Source organism: Schistocerca nitens, chromosome 4 (genome assembly GCF_023898315.1).
Source record: "Schistocerca nitens isolate TAMUIC-IGC-003100 chromosome 4, iqSchNite1.1, whole genome shotgun sequence".
NCBI classification, from domain to species: domain Eukaryota; kingdom Metazoa; phylum Arthropoda; class Insecta; order Orthoptera; family Acrididae; genus Schistocerca; species Schistocerca nitens.
In genome coordinates this window covers 223611144-223637347 of record NC_064617.1, presented here as the reverse complement: position 1 = coordinate 223637347, position 26204 = coordinate 223611144, and the positions used below count along the sequence as shown (strand labels likewise).

General features: G+C 40.1%; 1 protein-coding gene across 3 annotated transcripts in view; it reads left to right on the top strand.

Annotated features, from left to right (window-relative positions):
* LOC126253073 (transmembrane protein 184B) overlaps positions 1-26204 on the top strand; it is a 143572-nt gene that overhangs the window by 75032 nt on the left and 42336 nt on the right. For all 3 annotated transcript variants that reach the window (XM_049954166.1, XM_049954165.1, XM_049954167.1), the window contains 3 exons: positions 3746-3915; positions 5330-5571; positions 9153-9237. In XM_049954166.1, the coding sequence (XP_049810123.1) occupies positions 3746-3915; positions 5330-5571; positions 9153-9237 (497 nt within the window). The remainder of the gene's footprint in view (positions 1-3745; positions 3916-5329; positions 5572-9152; positions 9238-26204) is intronic.

The window sequence follows — 26204 nt, the reverse complement described above, 5'->3', positions numbered from 1 at the left end:
GATTCTTCGGCCTTTTTATCTAAAGATAAGATTTAGATTGTTAGTAACCACGGAAATAAGGAAGGACTTCAACAATAGAAGTTTGTGAATATGGAAAGAGGGAAAAGATAGACAGGTCCTCAAAATGAGAAGTAAGAAGGAAAAAATAGATGTGGTTGCTAGGATCGAAGAAGAGGAAGAAGATAGCCCCAAAGACAGGAAACTGTTCCCACCCCCTTTCCCCAGGTTCCCTACCTCTCAGGTACTTGAGTGAGACGCCATAGGAGGTTTGGTTTTAAATAATCTTCTGCAGAATGGACTTGTCCCACCTTCACCCTTTTAGGTCCCTGAAGGAAATCCTAGCAATCCTATGGAAACGGCAAATGAAGAAGAATCAGACAAACTTGTTTGTGAGGGTTGTTTGAAAGGTGTGCTGTGTGTTTTGTGTTAGTCATGGTTCATGTGTTCGTGTAAATCATGCTCTTATCTACAATACCCACCGCTTTCAAAATTAATACAAACCCTCCCATCTATATCACAGCTCCTAAAAGTATAAAATACTCGATACAAAATAGAAAATCTGTACACTATTATATCACAGTTGTTTAACAAGTCACATCATATTACATTATCCATAAATATAATAGTCTATTTAATTTATTTTGTCTAGATATCGCTTTTATTTCTGTGATTCTCTTAAGTTGTTCTCTATTTTATGGTCGTATATGATTTTTTAAGCAATAAGATTATAGGATAGTTCTAGATTTTAAAGGATAGACGACAGGATAGTTTAAGATTTTAAAGGAATTTGGTGCAGGAAGACTATTTTGGAAGAAACACCAAAAACAACTCAGGATCCGACGGTCGTCACTCCGCCCGTTAACTCAGAATGTTAAACGTCACTGGGGATAGATGACTCCGCCCGGGTCCCATGGATCTCATATTAACTTTTCTTGTGGACTGGCAGACCAGTAATTTTCTTTAAATTTCTTTTGGAAGTCTTCCCAAGAGGAAAAATTCTCAGTATTTACTGTACCCCATTCTGAGGCTTCCCCTAGAAGATACCCCACAACAAATTCGATTTTCTTAGAATCTTCCCAATTTTTTTAAGAAATGGGCCAGATGTACATCTCCATCTGGCTTAAATTCAGGAAATTGTCGAGATAACCCTAAATTAGCCTCCCCATTGTAAATCAGTCACAGCTTCGCTAGTTAATACCACATTAGGTGAAGTTACGTTTTTTTCTACTTTGTCTTGAATAAGCTTGAATTCTATACACAAGTCATCTATACCCTTCCTGGTATCACTAAGTTCGGAAGACAGAATAGGCAGTACATTTCCGAAGGTTATTCTCTCGGTAACTTTTCGATCTATAATTTCTTCAAATTGTTCCTCCAAACTACTTATATTTATGATATCAGAGTTCAATATTTTCTCTTTTAAATTTCCTTCTAAGTTATCTACTCGTGTACTGACACCTGTAATTTGTGATTGAATATTCGATATTTATTCATTATTCTTATCTACACTCTCTTTCAAAGCATTCTTCCCCTGTTTTACGTCATTAAACTTAACATTGCACATATTTTCAAAAGATCCTAACTTTTCATTTAGTTTGGATTCAAACTTAAAGTCCCACTTTCAGCTTTTAAAGTTTCAACCTGGGTAGTTAATTGAGAATTTACCAAGCCTAATTCTTTCCTTAGAGTCTCATTCTGAGCATTTGATTGCAGACTCTAAGCTTTAATTAAATTCATCAACTCAGCCTAGTCTGGCACTTCTTTACTCACTTTCATAGCCATAGCTGGTTCTTGAGTGTCCTCAATTTGTTGTATATTGTCCAAGCTTTTATATGCTTTAACCCTAGTATGCATTTAAAGCTGACTTTAAATACTATAATTACACAATAAAAGTTCACTCAACAGTATGTACCACTTAACACTAAAGTAATGAAGTTTTGTTTCACGCTCACCCTGTGTGGACGTTTCGTTGTGTAAGTGAGCAGATGTAGATGTAGTGGTTCTTTCTTACACACGCACTAACACTATGGATTGTCCGACAGGTACTTGTTGGTGCCATTCGCCAGTCGCGTCTACCTCCTTCTCACAACTGACTTTAAACCTGCACACACAGACATGTGGCGCTCAGTAGATAGGATTTTAACATCCCACACTCGTATCTAGAATATCGTGTGTTCGAGACCATAGAAGACTGAGTGGTTCTAGAATTTACACAGAAATTCTCAAATCACTACAAGTACAGGCTGTGGTTCCAAAGATCTCCAGTATGACCTCTGGTCAGTTCTAAGATTATCCATGAGTTTTCACTTCTTGCAATGTTTGTCAACGCAAAGAATGCAGAGTTGCACCAAGATTCAGGGTCCACCTTTAAAGGGTAGGTCACTATATACTGCCTGTGTAAATCAATTCAAAAGTTGGAAAAAGATACCCCACCTCCAGAAGGACTATGGCTAGTAAAGCACTGCAGTGTACAGTCAAATGTTCAGGTTGATGGCATCTTTTCTTTTTTATATTATTCAAACATAATGAACTTCAAGACATCCTTACCAAAATTATCCAACAGTGTTGGAGGTTTCTTGCAATTTGGGTGTTTTCTAGGAGGCACAAAACCAAGTTTTGCTAATGTTTTTACAGCATTGATACTTCAATTTAAAATAAGATTTACAATTACGGACACCATGTCCTCGTGCATTTCATTCTTAGGCCTTAAAAATGTCAAAAATAAGAGCATCATTTGGTAAATAATCCCCCTCCCTGGCTTGTGAAGCACTTTGTTTACTGCTGTCCTCTGACATATCTATTTACAGAACACATTATCAAGCGTACAGACATACATTCACAACTGTACTGCTACCATAAAATATCAAAATCATTTCAGGTGTAGTAATGAGATCACAGTGCAATCTGGAGGAGAGCAGTTATCACCGTCTACTATAAATTGTTGTTAGGTACTCTGAAGGATAATAAATCTTGTGGTCTGTCAGTGGTTAATGAAAGGAGGGGGGGGGGGGGGGGCAGAGGCTGAAGCCTGGACTGCCTTTCAGTGTGATGCAAACTACAGTTGCTTTGTATTTCCACACAGAGGCACATAATAAAATAAACTAAGCGTACTGCACAAACTTAGCACTGTGGCTACTGTAAATGCCGTACTGATGAGAGTATGCTCATACTCCAGATCACAGTGTCTGGTTTCTGGCTATGTTCACACCTTAGTATTCTCCATTCAAAGTGACTTAAACTTTCTTTTAAATGTGTAGTACAGTTTTTGTGAAGTGATGTCCTTGGAAACGTTATTGTTGTTTTATAGTTTCTTCATCTCTATCTGATTTCACATTTAATGTGTAGTTTTATTTTTTTATTTTTGATGTTTATCAATGGCTATCATTTGACAGCTCAAAGGAAAAACTACTCTGTACTTTTCCCCAAAATATCAAAAGCCTCCTTGGGATTTGCTGTTGGTTTTTATATTGATAGTCTTTGAGTGATTAATAAACTGAATACCTAAGGTTATAAGAATAAGAACAAGAGCAAGAACATAGTGAGTACTGTGTGTGTGTGTGTGTGTGTGTGTGTGTGTGTGTGTGTGTGTGTGTGTAGTGGTTGGGATGCAACTTCTGAAATATATGTTGACAATACGCAGTTACATTTCATGCTGATGTTTCGATTGTTTGTGCATAATAAATTGCTATTACTTTTATGTGTATGATGTATCATACTTAAAAGGTTTCTATAAATTTGTTTTCAGTCCTGATGGTGGTTACTTGTACATCACGATCATTTACAATTTCTCTGTCAGTCTGGCATTGTATGGGCTCTTCCTGTTCTATTTTGCAACAAAAGATCTGCTCACTCCCTTTGAACCTGTGTTGAAGTTCTGCACGGTGAAGTCTGTCATCTTTCTGTCATTTTGGCAAGGTGAGTTTCATAATTGTCCCTGCTAACACCGGAGCCTTGAAATTTTGGGGGTAATACATAATAACACAACTTTAAGTACAAGCCTAATATTTGAGGCCTTCTTGTTTATAATTTTTGAAAAATGTAAAATGATCATAAAGGTAGGTTTCACACAATATTTTTCCACTTTTTGATACAATAAACAAAAGTAGTATTCAGAAAGGTGGGATATGATCTTGTTTTAATATTTTAAGACTGAAAATGTCTGAATCACAGTTTTTATTTACCGTAATAATCAGTTTTGTCTGAATTAGACCATCTTCAGGCCTAAAACTAAAGTACAAGAGGATCATTGCTGGTAGTAGTAACTGTCGTTCTACATTTTAGTATGAGATCTGCAGGTGGCCTAATTCAGCTAAAATTGATTATTACAGATAAAAACTGAGCTTTTCTGTTTTGTTCACAAAGGTTTGGTAAATCATTTTTTATTGTAGCATGATCAGATTAAGACCTATCCCAAGTTTGCAGAAGTCCTAGTTTGTTTACACATAGTTGCATAAAGACCCAATTTCTATACAAGTACTTGCACAGGAAAGAGAAAGTGTCTTAGACAGACCAGAAAATTAAAGGGGATTGAAGAAAGGAATAGTTACCGAATGAAAGGAAAGGTTGAGACCAAAGAAATTAACATAAATTTAAGGCCAGGTGGGTGGCAAGAAGCAAGGACATATTGTATCGCCATTTTCCTCTGAGAAACTGGTGTTAGGGGGGAGAATACAGATAGCACAAGCGGTACCTGACACCAGTATCTTGGAACTACGCATGCGGGAATTGGTGTTACATGTCTTTGGTCCTCACCACCCACTTAGCCCTAATTTATGTTACTGTCTTCACTCTCAACCTTTCCTTTCAGTAACTATTCCTTTCTTCACACCCTTGTAGTTTTCTATATTTTTTAAAATTTTATGAACTGTCTATTTTATGATGTTTTGCCATTAAACTCTGTCTTGCTTATTACCCTATCTTTCACCTTGTAAGTTGTGAGGTTTTCAAATCTCATCCAGAGTGCAGTCCCCATAAATCAGCCTTTCGTTCTCATCCCATCTAGCAAGTTTCCCCTGAGCACTGATGACCTTGACATTGTGCCCTGTAAGCTCCAAACTCGCAGGTCTTCCCTTACCTGGAGTTCTGTGCTACTTTTTCAAAACTTTCCCCATTTCGTGAATCTCATCAGTCCTTTTCCTTCCCCTTCAACCCTTCTGCCAGAAGGAGCAGCCACTGGCTTAACTTTTAAGTGTGTGTTCTCCTGCCACCACTTGATGAGTAAATATTTTCTCTATCCCATTGCACTGTATTTTGAAAAATTGATTACTCACTATGTGAAAAGTTAATTCCCACTATCATATGTACATTGAACTGTTTTATTTCTGCACAGGTGTCCTTTTGGCTGTTTTGGAGAAGGCAGAAGTTATTGATCCAATTGTGAACACTAATGGATCACAAGCAAGTGCAGGCACAGTCTCTGCAGGATATCAAAACTTCCTCATTTGTATTGAAATGTTCTTTGCTGCTGTTGCTCTGCGCTACGCATTTCCGTACCAAGTATATGTACAGGGCTGCATAACAGATTCCAGGGGGCGCAGTGTCACTATGCAGAGCATCTCTAGCAGTCTCAAGGTAAGGATTTTTTAAAATTGTTTGTTCTTGTTTGTTTATGCGTTGAGAGATATTTTAATAAATGGCAAAGTTACTCAAGAAGAGGCATGCAAGAAGAGACAAGAGATATACGCTTAATAAATATGTGGATCAGTGGCGTTAAAAGATTTCTCTCTACGTTGTTAACATGTAGGCTATTTTCACTTAAGAGGAGAGTTTGTTACATATGTGTTGAGGCTCCTTGTTGCAAAGAAACATACAAGCTTTGGTTGTTGTCACAATAATTTGCCATACCTGCTGTCATTGATAGACCTGCAATCTTAGAGCAATTATATAGTGTCCATGGAGCAGTAAGAGCAAAGGAGCAAATTATGGATTTACACATGACAGATATTAATGTACTGAGTCAATGTTGCAGTGAAATTCGGCTGTGATCATTGATGACACCCAGGATAAATTTTAACATAGTAAAACATGTTGTGTACTTGAGATTAAAATTGTTAATACTGTAAATGAGCTCAGAGGTTTTAAAGCGGTGTATACTTATTGGTCCAAGCAGAGACAGGCTGTTTGCTATTCAGTCATTTTTCCCTCGGCATTGTCCTGAAAATCCAACTTCCCAGTGCTTTCAATATATTCAAAACTGAACTCAGAGATTTTGAAGACTGTGGGCAAGATGAGATGTGATCACAAAATTCGTCTTCTGTTCAGGTTCCCTGATTGCACTGCAAAAGATGCAACACTTGTACCAAGCAGGTAAAACTGTCCAGAATCTCTTGATTTTCTTCTTACAAAAGCAGGGAAATTGTCAGTCTGCCACATACTAGGGCATCTGGAAATTTGTGACAATTAAGCTGCGAATATTGCTATCAAGGAGGCATATAAGCTACTCTTTGTCAGTTAACGTGTAATCCTTCTGCATGCTGTAAGATTGCTGTTGAAAAGAGATTTGTCATGCGTATGAGATGTAGTGTGGCTAGACATGTCTGACAATGATCTGTGGTTCATAAAACCAACTGTAAGACTAAGGCACTCATCTTTCCAGCTACTAAGATGTGATGAGATTATCATAATGCACTGAAAACGACACACCTACATTACACATGGTTCCTTCTAGATTTATATCCTTGTTGAATGAAGGTAATAATATACCAAAATGTTACTGTCTTTTTACATCGTGAGAAGAAGGTAGCAGCCAGGTACCAGATGAGCTGCCCACAACTTTAAATGACACTGAAAGTGGTATAAGTTTTGTCTTTGTGTCACTTCACGTAACTAAGCTACTGGGTAGGAGATTTTAGTGCATACTCAGAGTGGCTGGCTCATCCGTTAATGATTTAAGAGGTTAATACACCACAATTTCGTGACTTTCTGGTTTAGTATTGTGTCTTGTTTTTAAATTTCTATTGAAGTTGTACATTTTATATTATTCTTGAAGACTAAAGTTTATCAAGATCACTAATAATTATTTATATTTTAATTACCAGTCTTGAGAGATTTACACTATTATCATCAGTTATTGTAACATTATTAAATGTTCATGCTTTTTACAACACTGAAAGTCACATAGTGATTGTTGTGTCAAATTGTAATAAAAATGACAGGGAACCTAAGCATATCACAAATCCCACACAATTAAAACATTCAAGGCCTGTTCAAAAAATTCCGGATCTTTGACCGCAAAATATTTCTATGGCTGTCTTTTACTTATTGTACATTGGTTGCCCAATGCTGTGTCCACTTCTGGAAGCACACTTAGCAGCCCTCTTGTGCTGGATTGTGCGAAGTGCCATCTGTGAATTATATTTTATCTCGTCTATCGTTGCAAATCTTCATCTTTCAATGGAGTTTTTAACTTTGGAAATTAAAAAAAGTCCACAGGGACCAGGTCTGGAGAGTACAGATGATGAGGCAGTACAGTTATTTCGCTTTTGGAGCAGAAGTCGCACACCAACAGGGCTGAATGTGCTGGTGCTTTAATAGTGATGCAAGAGCCATGAATTGTCTCACCACATTTCAGGCCATTTCCTTCACGCATTTTCTCTCAGGCATCGCAATATGTCCTGATAGTACCATCAATTAACAGATTGTCCCTATGGCATGAATTCATGATGAACCAATCCTTCAAAGTCAAAGAAAACTATCAGGATGGCTGTGACGTGTGACCTGACCTGATGAGCTTTATTTGGTCTTGGAGAAGCTTTCCCGACCCATAGTGAAGATTGAACCTTGGTCTCAATATCATAACCATAGACCCACATCTCATCGCCAGTTATGATTCTCTTAAGGAACATCTTGTTCTCATGTGCACAATCCAAAAGCTCTTCACAGGTTGTGGTGCAAAGGTCTTTCTGCTCTTGACTCTGTGAGCCTTGCGACGAACTAGGTAGCAACATGGTGCATTCCAAGACGCTGTGTCAGGATTTAGTGACGTGAGCCAGCTGAAATGTTACATTCTTCTGCAGTCTCTGACACAGTCAGTATTCGATTGGCAGGCACAATTTTGTTGATGTTCCTGAGATGAGCTTTGTCGGTAGGCATCGGAGGGCGTCTTGAACGAAAGTCATCTTTAACTTCCTTACGGCGATTTTTAAACTGTTTGAATCTCGTAACACCGAGTACAGCTTAAGAACTCATCAGCATACACTTTCTGCATCATTGGGTGTCTGTCTGTAAAGGTTTTCTTCAGTTTCACACAAAATTTAATGCAGGCACGTTGGTCCTCTAATTCTGCCATCTCGAAATTCGCAAACTGTGCAACACAACATTCTACTCAATACAGCAGCGCTGAGCAATAACTTAGCAGACATACAACAATGAAACTTCTGGCAGTTACACATTAAACACAGGCACGTGCAGGGATGCCAACCACATTTCGCTCCAATATGTGGCTTGTGTAAAATTACGAATATTCCAGAATATTTTGAACAGGCCTCTTACATGTTGTGCTGATGTCGCAGCATACGTTAGTGTATGTTGGGATATCAGCACAGCATGTTGTATATTTTAATTGAGTAGTGCTTGACTTCTGATGTGCTGATGTTCCCTGTCACTTTTTATTATAATTTGACACATCATCAGTATGTGACTTTCCTTGTATTCTTAAACAATAATATAACTTTCAGATCATCTCCAATGACTGATGCAATGTCAAATACATATGGTATATTTTAATACTAAAACTGTTTTAGCAGTTTTAGGTTTTGTGTGCTTGAGTGGATATGAATGTGAGAGAGTAAGTTTTAACTAATATTTTGTAGAAAAATCGTTTATCTGTAAATATTTTAATGACATCTGTCTCTTACGGACACTTTAGGTTTTGAACACCCAAAATAAGCAAACTAGACAACCTATACAGTGACTGTATGGGTTGTCTTTACTCATTCAGTTGTTAATGTTCTACCAAGGATTTTACATTATTTTATCCTAAACACATCCAAAATTCCATTTTTTGCAGCAGTTTACCCGCCATCTTTTACTTGTCTGTATATTTACCATTTAAAGACATGATGTGATGGTTCACTGTGTGTGCACTGTTTTTTGTTACTTATTCCACATTAGGTATAGTTTGCATATTAATAAATTTTTGCCTGTTCTTTCAGGAAACAATGAATCCAAAGGACATAATGACAGATGCAATTCACAATTTCCATCCACAGTATCAACAGTATACCCAGTATAGTTCAGGTAATAGAAATCTTTTCAGTACCAGCTGGTACACACATATGTTCTTTGTGTGTTAAGAAGCAGTCATTTATGACTGGTTGCTGCATGATATAATTTAGCCTACATTTTGTGCAAAATGAAGATTAGGGATGAGAAACAGTAGTATTTTTAGCCATCACTAAGAACACCTCTCTTAGGTTTCCATTGTAAGATATCACAATTTTACTAATTTTTTTGTTGAATTTTCTCACTTTAAGTAAGTAGTAAACTGTTTGGTATGCTGTTTTTTTTCCCGTACATTTGTACAGACTGATAGCATTCTGTAAATAAGTTTGTTCTCATTAGTATAATGACAAGGGTAGTTGCTACGCATCATATAGTTGCAGAAAGACACAAAAAGACTGTCGGAAAGTTAGCTAGGTCGTGAGGTCGTGTGTGTGTGTGTGTGTGTGTGTGTGTGTGTGTGTGTCTAATTTTTGGCAAAGGCCTTGTTTTCTGAAAGCTAATTTTCTTTTGTTGTGCCTTTTTGCGACTCAGTGTCTCCACTATATGGCGAGTAACAACTATGATTTTCATGATACTGTTATATTCCATCCTGGATTTTCCATTGTTTGTTCTTATCAGCACTTGGATAATCTGGTGCAGTCCAAATGACAATAACTGAAAACCAGTTAAAAGTATTACTGAGTTTCTGCTGTACAGACTTGTATCAGATGAACATTTCATGATGGAAATGCGGAGCATAACTTGATATGTTTGTAGTAGATCTTTCTTTTATCAGTATCTCTTTACATGTCAAATCTTCAAATGAGCTGAAATATGTAATTTGAATTATGTAAACGGACAGATAAAAAAAAACTGCTCACCAAGCTATGGCAGGTGAACAGACACACAAAAAGATTTGGCTTTCACAAGCTTTCAGAGCCAGTGTCTCCTTCTTCTAGCAGAAGAGTTGAGTGGGAAGGAAGAGGGGTGAAGGAAAAGGACTGGAGAGGTTTAGGGAAAGAGGTACAGTTTAGAAAAGTCACCCAGAACCCCGGGCCAAGGGAGACTTACTAGATGGGATGAGAAGGAAAGACTGACTGTTGAGGACTGCACTGGACGGGATTTGAAAACCTAAGAGATTAAAGGTGGAAGACAGGGTAATATGCAAGACAGAGATTGCTACTAAAACATCATGCACATGTTAATAAGAGTGAGAAGCTAAGTGCATTGGATGCAACAGAGGTGGAAGGAGGGACAATGAAAAATATCTAAGTCAGAAAATGAAAGATGCAGAAAACTGATATGGAGTGAAGAAAGTAGTAGTTACTGTGAACGGAAGGAATTAACATAAATTAAGGCCAGGTGGTTGGCGTGAACCAAGGACATGTTGTTGTGCTAATTCCCACTTGTGGAGTTCTAAGAAACTGGTGTCTATGGGAAGAATACAGATGGCACATGTGGTGAAACAGTCACTGAGGTCATGACTGTCATGTTGTACAACTGCAGCAGGATATTATGTGTTGATTTTTGCTGAGATTTTGCCCACCTCACCTAGAATATCTTTTTGTCACCCTCCCAGTCTCCACAATATCCTTGTCGGACCCTGTGCTCATTCTGCACCCATCTCCTTACCCTATGGCTCCTACCCCTGGGACCATCCTATTCTAGCATTCTATCTGGCAAAACATGTACTGTCAAAGGGAGAGAGACCTGTGAAACAACATGGCATATACCAGCTGTTATGTAAACACTGTTTAGCCTTTTACATTGGCATGACTTCCATGCAGTTATCAGTCAGGATGAATGGGTATAGGCAGAGGGTGTATTCAGGCAACACACAATATCCTGTTGTAGAGCATGCTGTACAACATGACAGTCATGACCTCTGTGCCTGTTTCACCACATGCACCATCTGAATTCTTCCCCCAGACGCCAGTTTCTTAGAACTCTGCAGGTGGGAACTAGCACAACAACGTGTCCTTGGTTCTCGCCACCCACCTGGCCTCAATTTACATTAATTCGAGTGCAGTCCCCAACAGTCTGTCTTTCCTTCTCATCCTGTCTGGTAAGTTTCCCCTGACCTGGGGTTCTGGGTGACTTTTCTAAACTGTACCCCTTTCTCTAAACCTCTCCAGTCCTTTTCCTTCACCTCTCTTCCTTCCTCTTCAACTCTTCTGCCAGAAAAGGAGCTACTGGCTCTGAAAGCTTGTGAAAGCCAAATCCTTTTGTGTGTGTCCCTGCTGCTGCTTGCTGAGTAGTATTTTTTTTCTTTTCCATTTACATTATATTATCAGTTATTGATTATTTTTGTTGTTATAATTATTTGAATTGTTTCACTTCATGCTCACATACAGTAAAAGAAGAAATTGTTGATTTCTTACAGTCTGAAAGCCATCTTGTAATCTATTCAAAATGTAATTATTATTTATTGAACAAAATTGTAAGTACATTATTGCTGTACACACTCGTCCTTATGTATCCACTGTGATATTTAGATGGTTGAAACTGAGAAAGAGATTAACAATGAAAGTTGTTTTGTTTGACAAACGAAATATGAGAATTATGATTAGGCAAAATTTGGAGGTGTAAAATAATCAATAAAAAATTGCAAAGAAAGTTCATTATATCAATGTAAACAGAAACCATAGATGTAGTTTTATTTTTATCCATTTTATGAATCAGTTTTTGGCTTAAAAATAAATAAATAGTGTAGAATATCCACAGTTTGTGCTTTGATAAACCTGAAATGGTTCTACTTAGCAGTGACAGTAAAATCAATTACCATGAAAGTCCTTCTTTCTAAAAGTGAACATGCGTGATAATGTCTAATTCTACACAGAAGTAACTATTGAATTTTTTACTATTAAAGCCAAATCCTGCTTATATTACTGAGACCAGGCAGGTAGCTGTAGATGGAAGATATGTCTGAAAGCGTATAGATGAAGGGAATGCAGTCCATTAGCTGTACAAGCTGGCGGGTTTCTTTATGTGATTTCGTGAGAAAAAGGGTCATTCCGTGCCAAGTGTACTAGATGTTCATGTGTGACCGTTACAGATTTTGATGAAATTTTGTGTGAACAATCACACATGTCCACAATGAACATTAGAAAAATTTCAAAATTGTTAATTCAGTACTTCCATAGATATAGTCATTTGTTTGACCCCCAGCACAGCCACCAACTGTGCACCTGTAAGTCTTCAACAACTTTGAGATGTAATATCTCCTGTAATACTGTCTTCAAAGAAACAAAACTAGGCCATAGTATAAACCTTCTTGAGCTGTGTTAAGTAAAATAATAGAAAAGGATTTCCTGTGCATATGGATAATTTGAAACAAAGCAGCCACAAAAATAGACGCAAAAAAAGTGAACTTTAACTTTTTATATCTCCAAAAGTAACTGTGGGATACACCTGATACCTTGTATTTAATAACTTACCAATACGAGGCCTTAGAATAGGAAATTTCATTCTCCCACTGCTTTTCAGCAGTTTACAAATTAAGGGAAAAGCTGAAAATTTTTCCAAAAATGTTAAAATCAATATTTTTGGCTCACTTTTACAAAAAAGTCTTTTGCAACACTCTTTTAAAACATTTTCATTAGAAAGACCATATTCCATACCTTCTAAAACACTATATTTGGTTCTGCAGTGCAAGCATACAGGGTGTTACAAAAAGGTACGGCCAAACTTTCAGGAAACATTCCTCACACACAAAGAAAGAAAATATGTTATGTGGACATGTGTCTGGAAACGCTTACTTTCCATGTTAGAGCTCATTTTATTACTTCTCTTCAAATCACATTAATCATGGAATGGAAACACACAGCAACAGAACATACCAGCGTGACTTCAAACACTTTGTTACAGGAAATGTCCTCCATTAGCGAGGATACATGCATCCACCCTCCGTTGCATGGAATCCCTGATGCAGCCCTGGAGAATGGTGTATTGTATCACAGCTTTCCACAATACGAGCATGGAGAGTCTCTACATTTGGTACCGGGGTTGCGTAGACAAGAGCTTTCAAATGCCCCCATAAATGAAAGTAAAGAGGGTTGAGGTCAGGAGAGCGTGGAGGCCATGGAATTGGTCCGCCTCTACCAATCCATCGTGCATGAACCACATGTTGTGTCGTACTTGTAAAGACACATGTTCTAGCAGCACAGGTAGAGTATCCCGTATGAAATCATAACATGCTCCATTGAGCATAGGTGGAAGAACATGGGGCCCAATCAAGACATCACCAACAATGCCTGCCCAAACGTTCACAGAAAATCTGTATTGATGACGTGATTGCACAGTTGCATGCGGATTCTCGTCAGTCCACACATGTTGATTGTGAGAATTTACAATTTGATCACATTGGAATGAAGCCTCATCCGTAAAGAGAACATTTGCACTGAAATGAGTATTGACACATTGTTGGATGAATCATTCGCAGAAGTGTACCTGTGGAGGCCAATCAGCTGCTGATAGTGCCTGCACACGCTGTACATGGTACGGAAACAACTGGTTCTCCTGTAGCACTCTCCATACAGTGACGTGGTCAACGTTACCTTGTACAGCAGCAACTTCTCTGACGCTGACATTAGGGTTATCGTCAACTGCACGAAGAATTGCCTTGTCCATTGCAGGTGTCCTTGTCGTTCTAGGTCTTCCCCAGTCGCGAGTTATAGGCTGGAATGTTCCGTGCTCCCTAAGACGCCGATCAATTGCTTCGAACGTCTTCCTGTCGGGACACCTTCATTCTGGAAATCTGTCTCGAAACAAATGTACCGCACCACAGCTATTGCCCCGTGCTAATCCATACATCAAATGGGCATCTGTCAACTCCACATTTGTAAACATTGCACTGATTGCAAAACCATGTTCGTGATGAACACTAACCTGTTGATGCTATGTACTCATGTGCTTGATGCTAGTACTGTAGAGCAATGAGTCACATGTCAACACAAGCACCGAAGTCAACATTACCTTCCTTCAATTGGGCCAACTGGCGGTGAATCGAGGAAGTACAGTACATACTGACGAAACTAAAATGAGCTCTAACATGGAAATTAAGCATTTCCGGACACATGTCCACCTAACATCTTTTCTTTATTTGTGTGTGAGGAATGTTTCCTGAAAGTTTGGCTGTACCTTTTTGTAACACCCTGTATAAGGCGCTAAAAATGACAACAAGATGTAGCAAAGTCAGCTAAAAAATTGGCATTTGGGAAAAAAATGCGATGTTTGCCTTTTTATATCTCCAGAAGTAATTGTAGGATAAGCCTGAAACTTTGCACATAATAACTTACAAACATAGCATCATATAATATAAAATTTCGTTCTGCTTTCCAATGGTTTACAGATTGAGGGCAAAGTTGATGCCAAAAATCACTATTTTTGTCCCAATTTTACAAAAAGATTCTTCATTTTTGTCCCAATTTTACAAAAAGATTCTTCTGCAAACCCTCATAAACCATTTTCATTAGGAAGAACGTGCTTAAACCACATAAAAACTATATTTGGTTTTGCAATGCGAGCATATGGGGCCCTAATAAAAAGTAACTAGGTGAATGTGCATTGAAAATGGGCTCATATTCCATTGGTACTCAAGTCTGACATCCTTTATTATATTCTACATTTTTTTAGTAAGCTATGAAAAGTCTTGATGACTGGGAAGTGAGGTAAGGTCAATCTTCTGACAACACTGGAGAAGCAGAATTTATTCTGAAAGTTTAATCTCTTTAGTATCACTAGGAATTTAAACTCTAGCTCACTAAACTTATTATTACATACACTGGAAAGAAAAATCTTCCTGCCACATTTACAACCAGCATGGCTTTTTCTTTTTGATGAAGATATTCTGTGACTGCGGTTTTTGTTTTTGACAACAAAGGGTAGAAGTGTTTGGCATGAATTATCAAACTGTGTGGCAGACTCATTATGGGGTTGCTTCCTAGATAAAACAATAGTTACAGTACTGACAGCATTCATTTCATAAAGCACACCTAACAGGTGTTTGAAGATGAGACAATATTGTCTTGAAATAGATTATACATACATGAAATAAACATCAAAATAAAATGAAGCTGTAAGGAAATTGCCTCTCAATGTCTGTCACATTTTTAAGAACCCTTTCTCTCAGGAACTGGGAGACATATCAAGTTCAAATTACTGTCACATGGTAAGGTCTATGGTCCTTTGGCGATGTAAAAGTTTTAAGCATCAAGTCAATTCAGTCAAAAAGTACAGCCATGTATGTCATATTTTGTCACTCAAAAACTCAATCATCAAAACCCTAGCAAATGACACATGAACTGAAATTGAGTGTAACAAAGCAAAAACTGAAATGCCTAACTCTGTTTTCAAATATTCTTTTGCAAAGGAAAACCCAGGAGAATTGCTCTTGTTTAATCCTCATACCACTGAAAAGATAAATGAAATGAATATTGGTGTCAGTGATGTTGAGAAACAGCTGAAATCGTTAAAACTGGACGAAGCTCCACGGCCCAGTGGAATGCCTGTCAGATTTGATACTGAATTTGTGGCTGAGTTAGCCCCTGTTCCTACTATAATCTATCACAGATCTATCTCACAAAAAACTGTGCCCAGTTGTTGGAAAAAAGCACAGGTCAACCTGTTTACAAGAAGGGTAATAAAAATGATCCACGAAATTACTATCCAGTATTCTTGACATTGACTTGTTGTAGAATCTTAGAACATATTCTGAGCACAAACACAATTAAGTATCTCAAATAGAATGACCACCTGCATGCCAACCATCGTGGATTCGAAAAACATCAATCATGGGAAACCTAACTCACACACTTCTCACATGACATACTGAAAGTGTTGGATCAAGGCAGCCAGGTAGATGCAGTATTTCTTGAATAGCATTTGACTCGGTACCACACCTATGCTTATTGTCAAAAGTATGATCACGGGGAGTATAAAGTGAAATTTGTGATTGGATTGAGGACTTTTTGGTACGGAGGACACAGCATGTTATCTTCGGTGGAGAGTCATCATCAAATGTAGAAGTAACTTTGGGTATGATCTATGGAAGTTTGTTGGGCCTCTTGCTGTTCACGTTGTATATTAATGACCTTGCAGACAATATTAATAGTGAAATCAAGCTTTTTGCAGGTGATGCAGTTATCTATATCAAAGTACTGTCTGAGAGAAGCTGCATAAGTATTCAGTCAGATCTTGACAAGACATCAAAGTGGTGCAGAGACTGGCAACTTCCTTTAAATGTTCAAAAATGTAAAATTGTGCAGTTCACAAATAAAAGAAGAAAGTTTTCTATGACTATAACAGTGAGTCACAGTGGGAATTGGCCAACTCGTGTAAATACCTGGTTGAAACAATTTGTTAGGGACATGAAATGAAGTGACCACATAGGCTCAGTCATGGGTAAAGCAGATGGTAGACTTTGTTTTATTGGTAGAATACTGGGGAAGTGGAACCAATTTACAGAGGAGATTGCTTACAAATCACTCATGTGACTGGTTTTAGAATGTTGCTCATATGTGTGGGAGCAGTACCAAAAAGGAATAAAGTATCGAGAACCTGCTGTGAACGATGACTCTAGGAATGCTTTGAATGATGACTCTAGGAATATGCTACAACCCACTATGTATTGTTCGCATAGTGATCATGAAGACAAGATTAGAAGAATTACACCATGCACAGAGGCATTGAAATAAACATTCTTCCCACACTTTGTACATGACTGCAACAGGAAGGAACCCTAATAACTGATACAATGGGATATACCCTCTGTCATGCAATTCACAGTGGTTTGCATAGTATAGATGTCGATTTAGGGTGCTTCCTGTTTATCTAGAATCATGAAATTTGGTAAGAAGCAGGGTTTCACTTAACGGGTAAATGGAAAAATCTGGAATTGTTAACTAGTAATTATATCACATGAAAAAATATTTCTTTTGTCATTTGTTATCCTACTTCAAACTTGAAACTAAAACTTTGTCGTAAGTCTTGGAATCCCAGGGACAAATATTTTGCTAATATCAATGTCAGTAACAGGTCAAAACTGTCAGTGTCATCAAATCCTGGTATAGATCAACTGTCTGCATACATAATTAAGTTTGTACGGGACCCTCAGTGTGCAAGTTCTACTCTAAGCTGGCCAATTTTCTTTTTTTGTATTGTTCCATTATTGGTTGCTGCCTTGATGTCCTACACCATATTTTTAGCACTCATTTGTTATTTATTGCCTTCCTGAACTCAGAAATTGTTCATTCATAATAGGTTTTCACCTTTTGCTAAGATTTTTTTATGTTTAATTTCTTTGCCTGCGAATTAGTGTAGTACTTTAAGTACCAGGCTATGAGTGTCATGTCGAGTTGAAACTATTGCACAGACCATATTAATTTTCTGGTTTGGATATAGTTTTTAGAATGTTTTCTACACTGTATTAGATTAATCTAAAATTGCACTCAACAACCCACTTTTTATGGTATTTGTGATGGAGCGTACCTCGAATACCACCGTCATTTCCTCCTATCTTATTCCATTCAAATTGATCACAAAAATTACTAAGAGTAAGCCTCCATATGATCTCAAATTTCTCCTTCAAAGTCATTTTATGAGATGTATAGTGAGCAGTAAAATATATGTCATATGTGGTTCATTGGGAAGTCAGCTCGCAGAAATTTAACAGTAAACCTCCTTGTGATGAACAACTTCTCTTTTAGCATTTGCTATAGGAATTTGAGGAGCATCTCCATAAAGCACTTGCACTCACAAAATACATCTATGGTAAAATATGAGTTATGATCAAAAAGCAACATGATTTTTTTTTCTTATAGAATCTGTTTTATCAACAACTACTTTGTCCTCTTCAAAACAATTCCCCTCAGAAATAACACATCTGTGTCAGTGCTTTTTCCAGTCTTGGAAGCAGTTCTGACACACATTTTTCGTTATGGTATTCAGCTACTTCAGCAGTTCTGTTTTTAAATCACCAATGTTGGCTAAACGATGTCCTGTCATGGTTCTCTTCCACTCACAAATAGTAAGAAGTCGTAGGGGGCCATGTCGAGTGAATGTGATGGCTGATGCAACATAGCAGTTTTGTTTTTTGCCAAAACATCACAAACAGGCATTGAGTTGAGCGGGAGCATTATAGTGATGTAATTTCCATGACTGGTTTTGCTGCACTTCTGGTCTTTCACTTCAGATCGCTTCAGGCAAACAGCACGTAATTTCCAGGTAGTATTCCTTGTTAACTGTATGACTATGAGGCAGGAACTTATGATGCACTGTGCCATTTTAATCAAAGAAAATAGTGAGAAGAGTTTTCATATGTGATTGAATTTGTTGAATTTTTTTTTTCAAGGCCCTTCAGGCAGTTTCCGTCGGGACAATTGGGCCTAGGGTTCAACATCATATCTATATACCCATGTTACTTCACATGTTATAATGTTCTTTCGAAGTTCTGGATCACTGTCGACTTCATTCAGCAATTCCTGAGTGATGTCTATGTAATGCCGTTTTTGATTGAAATTTAACAGTTTCTGAACAAACTTTGCTGCTACACATTTAATGCTCAAAACATCTGAAAAATTTGCTTGGTGTGAGCCACAGTATACGCCGACATCATCATCAACCTCCCTGATGGTTACTCAGCGATTTTTCCAGACCTGTTTTCTTTACTACTTCAACATTGTTATCAGTAATTGATGTGCCAGGGTGTGCAGGGTGGTCATCATCTTAAATACCTTCTCAACCCTTTTGAAATGTTTAAACTACTCGTAAACTCATATCTTTCTCCTAGTAGATTCGCCAGAAGCCACAGTCAGCATTTCAGATGCAGAACTGCACTTTGTTCCATTTCTGAAGTAAAATGTAATGCAAATTCTTTGATCCATCTGTTTCAAAAGTAAATATTTGCCGACCATTCAGAAATGCATATAACCTTTTCCACTGTCAGATATTCAAAACAACTGAAAATGCAAACGTACATCAGGAACATGTGTACCAACAAGAGAAAATAATTTTGAAAATCAGATGTATAAAGCCTGTGATAAAAAAGGTCCTGTTATTTTTTGATCACACCTCATATGTTGCAGTTCTTATTATATTCTCTATCTCCTCCTTTGGGTCTAGCTGGTAAGGGTCACAGATTGATGAGCAATACCGAGACAAACAAAGGTTTTTTAAGCTCTTTCTTCTGTGAATGACGTAAATTTCCTAAAGATTTTTCTAGTGGACCTGCTTTTCCTACAACTAATTTGTTTTCATTCCAGTTTTGGTTGCTCCAAAGCACACTGTTAGTTAAGTTATCATTGTTACTGGTTTAACGACTGATCACCATTTATGTAATTGGAACAATAACAGGTCTTTCTGTCTATTTATGTGCAGTGTGTTAGACTTGTTTGTGATGATGGTCAACTAACTATCCCTGCACTATGCTAAATTCTCAGCAGGACTTCTCACACATGACTAAATTTTTCAGTATTTTGACTCCTTTACTTACAAGAACATCATTTGCAAGCAGACTCGTAGACATTCTAACATTATGCCCCAGATTAATTATTTGAAACTACTAAAACAAATGTTATGTTGTGCCCAAATGTCTGGAAATGTGTGTGGGCTGTGATTCAAGGAGAGCAGAGAATGAAAACAGCAGCATTTTGGAGGGGTGGGAGGGAGAGAAACGTTTTTGCTATGAAATAAATTCAAAACAATAAACAAGATAAAGGTATAGTATAAGGCTTAGTAACAGGTTTTAGTTGATTTTCTATTCCTTTTTACTTACCTCAATTTTTGTCTTTTGTTATTCATTTAACAATTGAAAGGAAAATTGCTATTATGATCTTCCACAGTAAAAAAATTTCAGGAGTTTGGATTAAGTGTTTTGGCCTAAGTTGTTTTTATTTTATTTATTTATTTATTTATTTTACATTGCATTTAGGATTCTTTTATCCTTGGTTTGTTAAGAAGACTGACTTTGAATCTATGATACTCTCTCTGCTTTCATAGCAACTTTATTGCATGGTTAGTGAACCACGGCGAGTCTTTAGCCATCCTTCATGACTTTCATCATATTACGTATTTCTAAAACTCTGAACATTCTTTTTTAAATTTTTAGCCATTAGTGCCTTATGAGCACTGATTCATCCTCTACATCAACTGAAGCCAAAAGTTAGTGTATTTGTCACCATAAAATCACTTGACATAATTTTCAAGTAAGAGACTCAGAAAGGGCCCATGCCCAAGGCACCTACTTTAATCATATAAGTCTTCCAGGCAAGGTTGACCATACCCAGGGGCAAGCTGACCCCTTACCCCCCACCCCCCTACCACTGCTCTCAGGGAAAGTAAGAAACATAGTGTAGTCAGGTGCTTTCTTTCTTGAAAATCATTTAAAAGTCATCTGTATGCCAGTTTCTAACAGGTTTGGAGCTGCAACTTTTTATGGCTGCTTACACACACACACACACACACACACACACACACACACACACACACAAACTATTGTATGGATATCCTGGCTCCCTCCCCATCACTGTAACATGTGTAGAAAATTTACATACGCTGTTTTAGTTTTTTCTGAATCATTTTTCCATCACTGTTCCTAAAGCAGGCATTCCTGTTAACAGATTAAACAAATCCTGAGTCCTTACCATGAATGCTGTTGCAGTTAACTGACATAGTGTTCACATCTATACTTATTGTGGCTGATTTACTTCTGTCTCTGAACAGTACATGTAAACCATTAGGCCTTTGAAGGTGTTCCTCTTAAAAAGCAATGTGGGATGTAGTGCTACCTGTACTAATAAATGCAGGCTTAAAATTTTCCCTCGAGTAATGGATACCGACAGATCCATATCTAAGGGTGGTTTAAGTATTCCACTTGGCTTCGAACCACAGTATCGTGATTGGTGTTGCAAATTTACAAGCCATGTTTCCATTCCATTAGCAGTCTTCACCAATTCAGTGTCTGGGGGAACTGAGGATGGCCTCCGAATCCAGGCAGAAGGCATAATTTGTGTTGACATGAGCTACAGTTTGCAGCAAGTTGCACCCACTGCATTCAGTAGCTGCTAGCAGTCTGTCCTCCACATCTTGAATGAGTTTGGTTTTGTTGCCTGCTTTCATCTCAAGAGCAATGCACAGTTTGCATGGCCCACTGTTCATTGTGTCAGCATTGCATATTGTTATTGTTCTGTAGTAACCAATCAACATACTCTATGTGATCAAAAGTATCACCAGGCTGAAAATGACTTACAAGTTCGAGGCGCCCTCCATCGGTAATGCTGGAATTCAAAATGGTGTTGGCTCACCCTTAGCCTTGATGACAGCTTCCACTCTCAGGCATACGTTCAATCAGGTGCTGGAAGGTTCCTTGGGGAATGGCGGCCCATTCTTCACAGAGTGCTGCTCTGAGCACAGGTATTGATGTCAGTTGATGAGGCCTGGCACAAAGTCGGTGTTCCAAAACATCAAAAAAGTCTTCCCCCCCAGGGGGCTCACAGTCCTTTCATGAGTACATATGTGGTGAGCATGGGGCCCCGAGCTATTGCAACCTTCCTTCTTTCTTGAGCTACTTTTCCTTTCCTTTCCCTTCCCTTCCTTTCCTGTCCTTGCTCCTTCCCCTCCGCCCTCTCCTCTCCCTCTCTTGGTGTCCTTGTTTATGTTGGCCCCGCTATACTCCTGGTTATGTTGGTTTTGTTGAGTAATTACCTCATCCATTTGGCATCTTCTGGTCCGCCTCTGGGGTTTGACCTCCATTCTGAATTCCTGTTCTGTAGTGTGAGGCATTTGGGGAAGAGCATCTTACCTAGTGTCTCCAGCATGTGCCCTCCTAGTTCCTTCCATCTTTTCCTTCATGTTGTTGTCTGATGCTAGGGTACATAGCCAGCACAGTTGCTAGCCCGTGTGGTGGGGTCACTATGTACCCTTTCGGTTGAGCCCCCTGAAAACACAGGGATCACACTTCTGATACCTGAGCTGTGATCTCCTCATGTAAGCCTAGAAGTGATTGCATGTCATCCTGGAGCATCAGAACTTCCAGCAATGGCTTCCGTGCCAGACGGCCCTTGGTGTGGCTGGGTGGCACCCGTGGGGAGAGCCCCTGATTGGAGTGGGTGGTATCAGGGCGGATGCTATGCACATGAAATGCATGTGGGTCCAGAACTCTGGTCGTTCTTCTACGGCCGTCTCTTTGAATGGAACTGATTCTTTTAGTGGTGCTTCTTCTGCCCCTTCGGCCTTCCCTTCCATGGCTGCAGAGTGGGAGTAGGGTCAGACTTGTTGGCTAGTCACGAAACCTTTCCCCCGCTATCTGGTTTGCACCAGGACTGATGGGGATACTTTTACCAATACCAAACCTTTATTTTTTGTGGAACACATTGAAGACAAGTTTGGTGAAATGGACACTCTGAACAAGAAGCGGTCGGGATCGTTGTTAATCAAAACTGTTTCAGCTGCCCAGTTTGCGGTCCTTCATGCCTGTGACCATCTTGGCACAATTCCTGTGTCGATTACCCCCCCCCCCCACACCAATCTTTGATTATGGTTCACGGTGTAATTTTTCAGGCAGATGAGGAACTTGGGGACAATCTAGGACAGCAGGGTGTTCACTTAGTTCGGCGTGTTCAGAAGGGCCCGAAGGTGCCTTTATCGTGGCCTTTAAAAGGGATATCCCTCTCTGAGAGAATCAAGATTATGGTTTATCCATGTGACTTGAAGCCGTACATTCCACCACCTAGGAGATGTTTTAAGTGTTTGCGTTTTGGACACATCTTCCCACTGTTCGCTGACCCCTCTCTGTGGTGACTGTGGACGTCCACTCCATGAAGGGAGTTCCTGTGTCCCCCTCCTGTGTGTTTTAATTGTCATGGCAATCATTCTCCACACTCACTGGATTGCCCGGCTTATAAGAAGGAAAAGAAGATACAGGAGTATAAGTCCCTTGATCGTTTTTAACCTACACTGAGGCTCGTAAAAAGTATGCACATCTTCATCCTGTGTCAATGATGTCTAGCTACGCTTTAGTTACATGTTCATCCCTTCCTCCCCCTTCCTTATCCCAGTCCTGAACCCCTCTCCTCTCCCCCGACCCTGCGGTTCCCACACCCTCCCCTCCGGGTGCCGCTCCCCCTCCCTAGCCAGAGAAGTGTCCCACTTCTTCAGCATCTGTCGGTCAAGGGCGCCCCTCCCGGGACCTCCCCTTACCGGCACCATCCAGGCCAAAGGTCTGCTGCCACACGACGACCACAAGAACCACGGTCTGTGGGCCCCCAGGTCGCCCGCTCTCTCTCTGTTCCAGATCTTGCTGTAGCTGGCTCCCTTTTGCAGCACAGCCCTCCTCGGGTTGGCCCTCTGCAGGCCTCTGGTGGTGTTTGTATGTTGGCTCGTACAGATGTTGCTAGAAAATGGATTCCTCTTCTAACTACATTGGAAGCGATTGCTGTTAGGGATCACCTGGACTCTGGGGTCACAGTTTGCAATCTTTATCTCCCTCCTGACAGTACACTTACACCTGCTGCCCTTCTTCAGAAATTTCCTTCGTCCTCCCTTCCTCCTTCTCAGGGATTGTAATGCTCATAATCTCTTGTGGGGCAGTGAATTTCCATCTATTCGGGGTCTTCTCATAGACCAGTTTCTTGCAAACCACAACTTGTGCCTTCTTAATGATGGGTCCCCTACCCATTTCAGTGCCGGTCATGGTACCTTTTCTGTCATTGATTTTTCTCTTTCTTCTCCCTCCCTCCCTCCCTCCCTCCCTCCTTCCTTCCTTCCTTCCTTCATTACACTGGTCGCCACACGATGACCTTTGCAATAATGACCACCACCTGTTGATTCTCTCGCTCCCTTCCCGCTCCCCGATGGACAGGTTACCTTGTTGGTCTTTCCAACGCACCCATTGGCCTCTATATACTGCACAGGTCGTTTTTTTTCCCTCTTTGTCGGGTTGTATTGATGAGGTCCTACGTGATGTGTCTGATGCGATTGTTCGCTCTGCTAGCCTTGCTATCCCACGCTCATCTGGACCATTTCGCCACCGGCAAGTCTTGTGGTGAGGTATGGCCAGCTGTCAAGCTTTGCAACACCTTAAGAGGCAGCGGCACCCATCCACTGCCAATCTTATTACCTTTAAACGCCTCTGCACCAAAGCCCGTTAATTGACCAAATGGAGCAAACAGGTGTGTTGGTAATGCTTTGTTTCTTCCCTCGGTTCTACTGTCCCTATGTTGCGGGTATGGGCTACACTTCGCTCTCTCCAAGGTTGCCATCGGCATTCTACCCTCTCAGGCCTGGCCCTCCCAGATGGCCTTTGCACAGACCCATTGATTCTCACGGAACATCTTGCGACCCATTTTGCAACAGCATCAGCATCAGCCTCCTATCTGGCTGCTTTCCTTCACCAGAAACAGTGGGCTGAAGCTTTCGTCTTATGTTTTACCCTTGTTAGTCAGAGTCTTACAACGAACCTTTTACTGAATGGCAACTTCTTTCTGCACTTTCTTCTTCTCATGATACAGCCCCTGGCCCAGACTCTATTCATAACCAATTGCTTCAACATCTCAGTGCTCCACACGACATCATCATCTCCGGGTGCTTAACTGTATTTGGCTCCAGGGTGACTTACCTTCTCAATGGAGGGATAGCATCATGATTCCCGTCCTTAAGCCTGGTAAGAACCCCCCGTTTGTCGATAGCTATCGGCCAATTAGTCTGACAAACGTTGTTTGCAAGTTACTTGAAAGGATGGTAGCCCATCGGCTCAATTGGGTCCTCGAATCTTGGGGTCTATTGTCCCCTTCCCTGTTTGGCTTCCAAGAGAGATGGTTTCCGATCAATCCGATCATTTACTTCACTTGGAATCTGCAGTTCGGCAGTGTTTTTTGGCCTTCACAAGGCCTATGACATGGCTTGGCGCCATCATATCTGACTTACACTTCATGAGTGGGTCTTCGGGGCCCACTCCCAATTTTTATCTGCTCTTTCCTGTTCCATCGGTCGTTCAGGTTTTGGGTTGGTACTGTTTTTAGTTCCCCATGGACCCAGGAGAATGGCATCCCACAGGGTTCCATATTGAGTGTGCTGCTTTTCCTCATTGCTATAGATGGACTTGGGGGCCTCCATCGGTCCTTCGGTCACCCCTGCTGTGTATGTGGATGATTTCTGCATTTGGGTTAGTTCCTCTTCGATGGCCTGTGCAGAGCGGCAGCTCCAGGGTGCTATACATCGTGCCTTTGCATGGACCCTCTCACACGGGTTTCAATTCTCTCCTTTAAAATCTCGGGTGGTCCACTTCTGTCACCGTACTACGGTCCACCCCGATCCGGAGCTGTACCTCAATGCACAACGATTACCTGTGGTCCCACAGTTTCATTTCCTGGGTCTTCTTTTCGACAACAAGCTCACTTGGCTGCCTCATATCAGACTTCTGAAGATAGGATGTTTCCATAAACTTAATGTCCTTTGCTTTCTTGCCCACACCTCTAGGGGTGTGGATCGTTCCACTCCGCCTTTATCGGGCTTTAATGCTGTCTTGCTTGGACTATGGTTGTCAAGTTTATGGTTCGGCTGCTTCTTCCACACTGTGCCTCCTGGATCCGGTCCATCATTGTAGTATCCGTTTGGCCACTGGTGCCTTCCCTACTAGCCCTGTTGATAGTCTCCTGGTTGAAGCTGGGATCCCCCCCCCCCCCCTTTTCTGTTCAGTGGTCTCAGCTTCTGGTTTCTTATGCAACTGCTGTCCATTCGTCTCCCACTCATCCTTCTTATTGTATCTTGTTCCCAGAGCAAGGACAGCGCCCACTTGATTCCCGCCCTTGGGCGGGTTTCTCAGTTGGGCTCCACCTTGTGTCTCTTCGCTGTGATTTTCAGCTTCCTTCTTTGTCCTGTCTCCCATGTTCCCCCCCCCCCCCTCCCACCCACCCCCCACCCCCCTTCCTTGGTTACTTCCGCGGCCCCAGATTTGGATGGATCTCCTGCGAGGTCCGAAAGATTCCATTCACCTGACGGTGTTCTGTTGT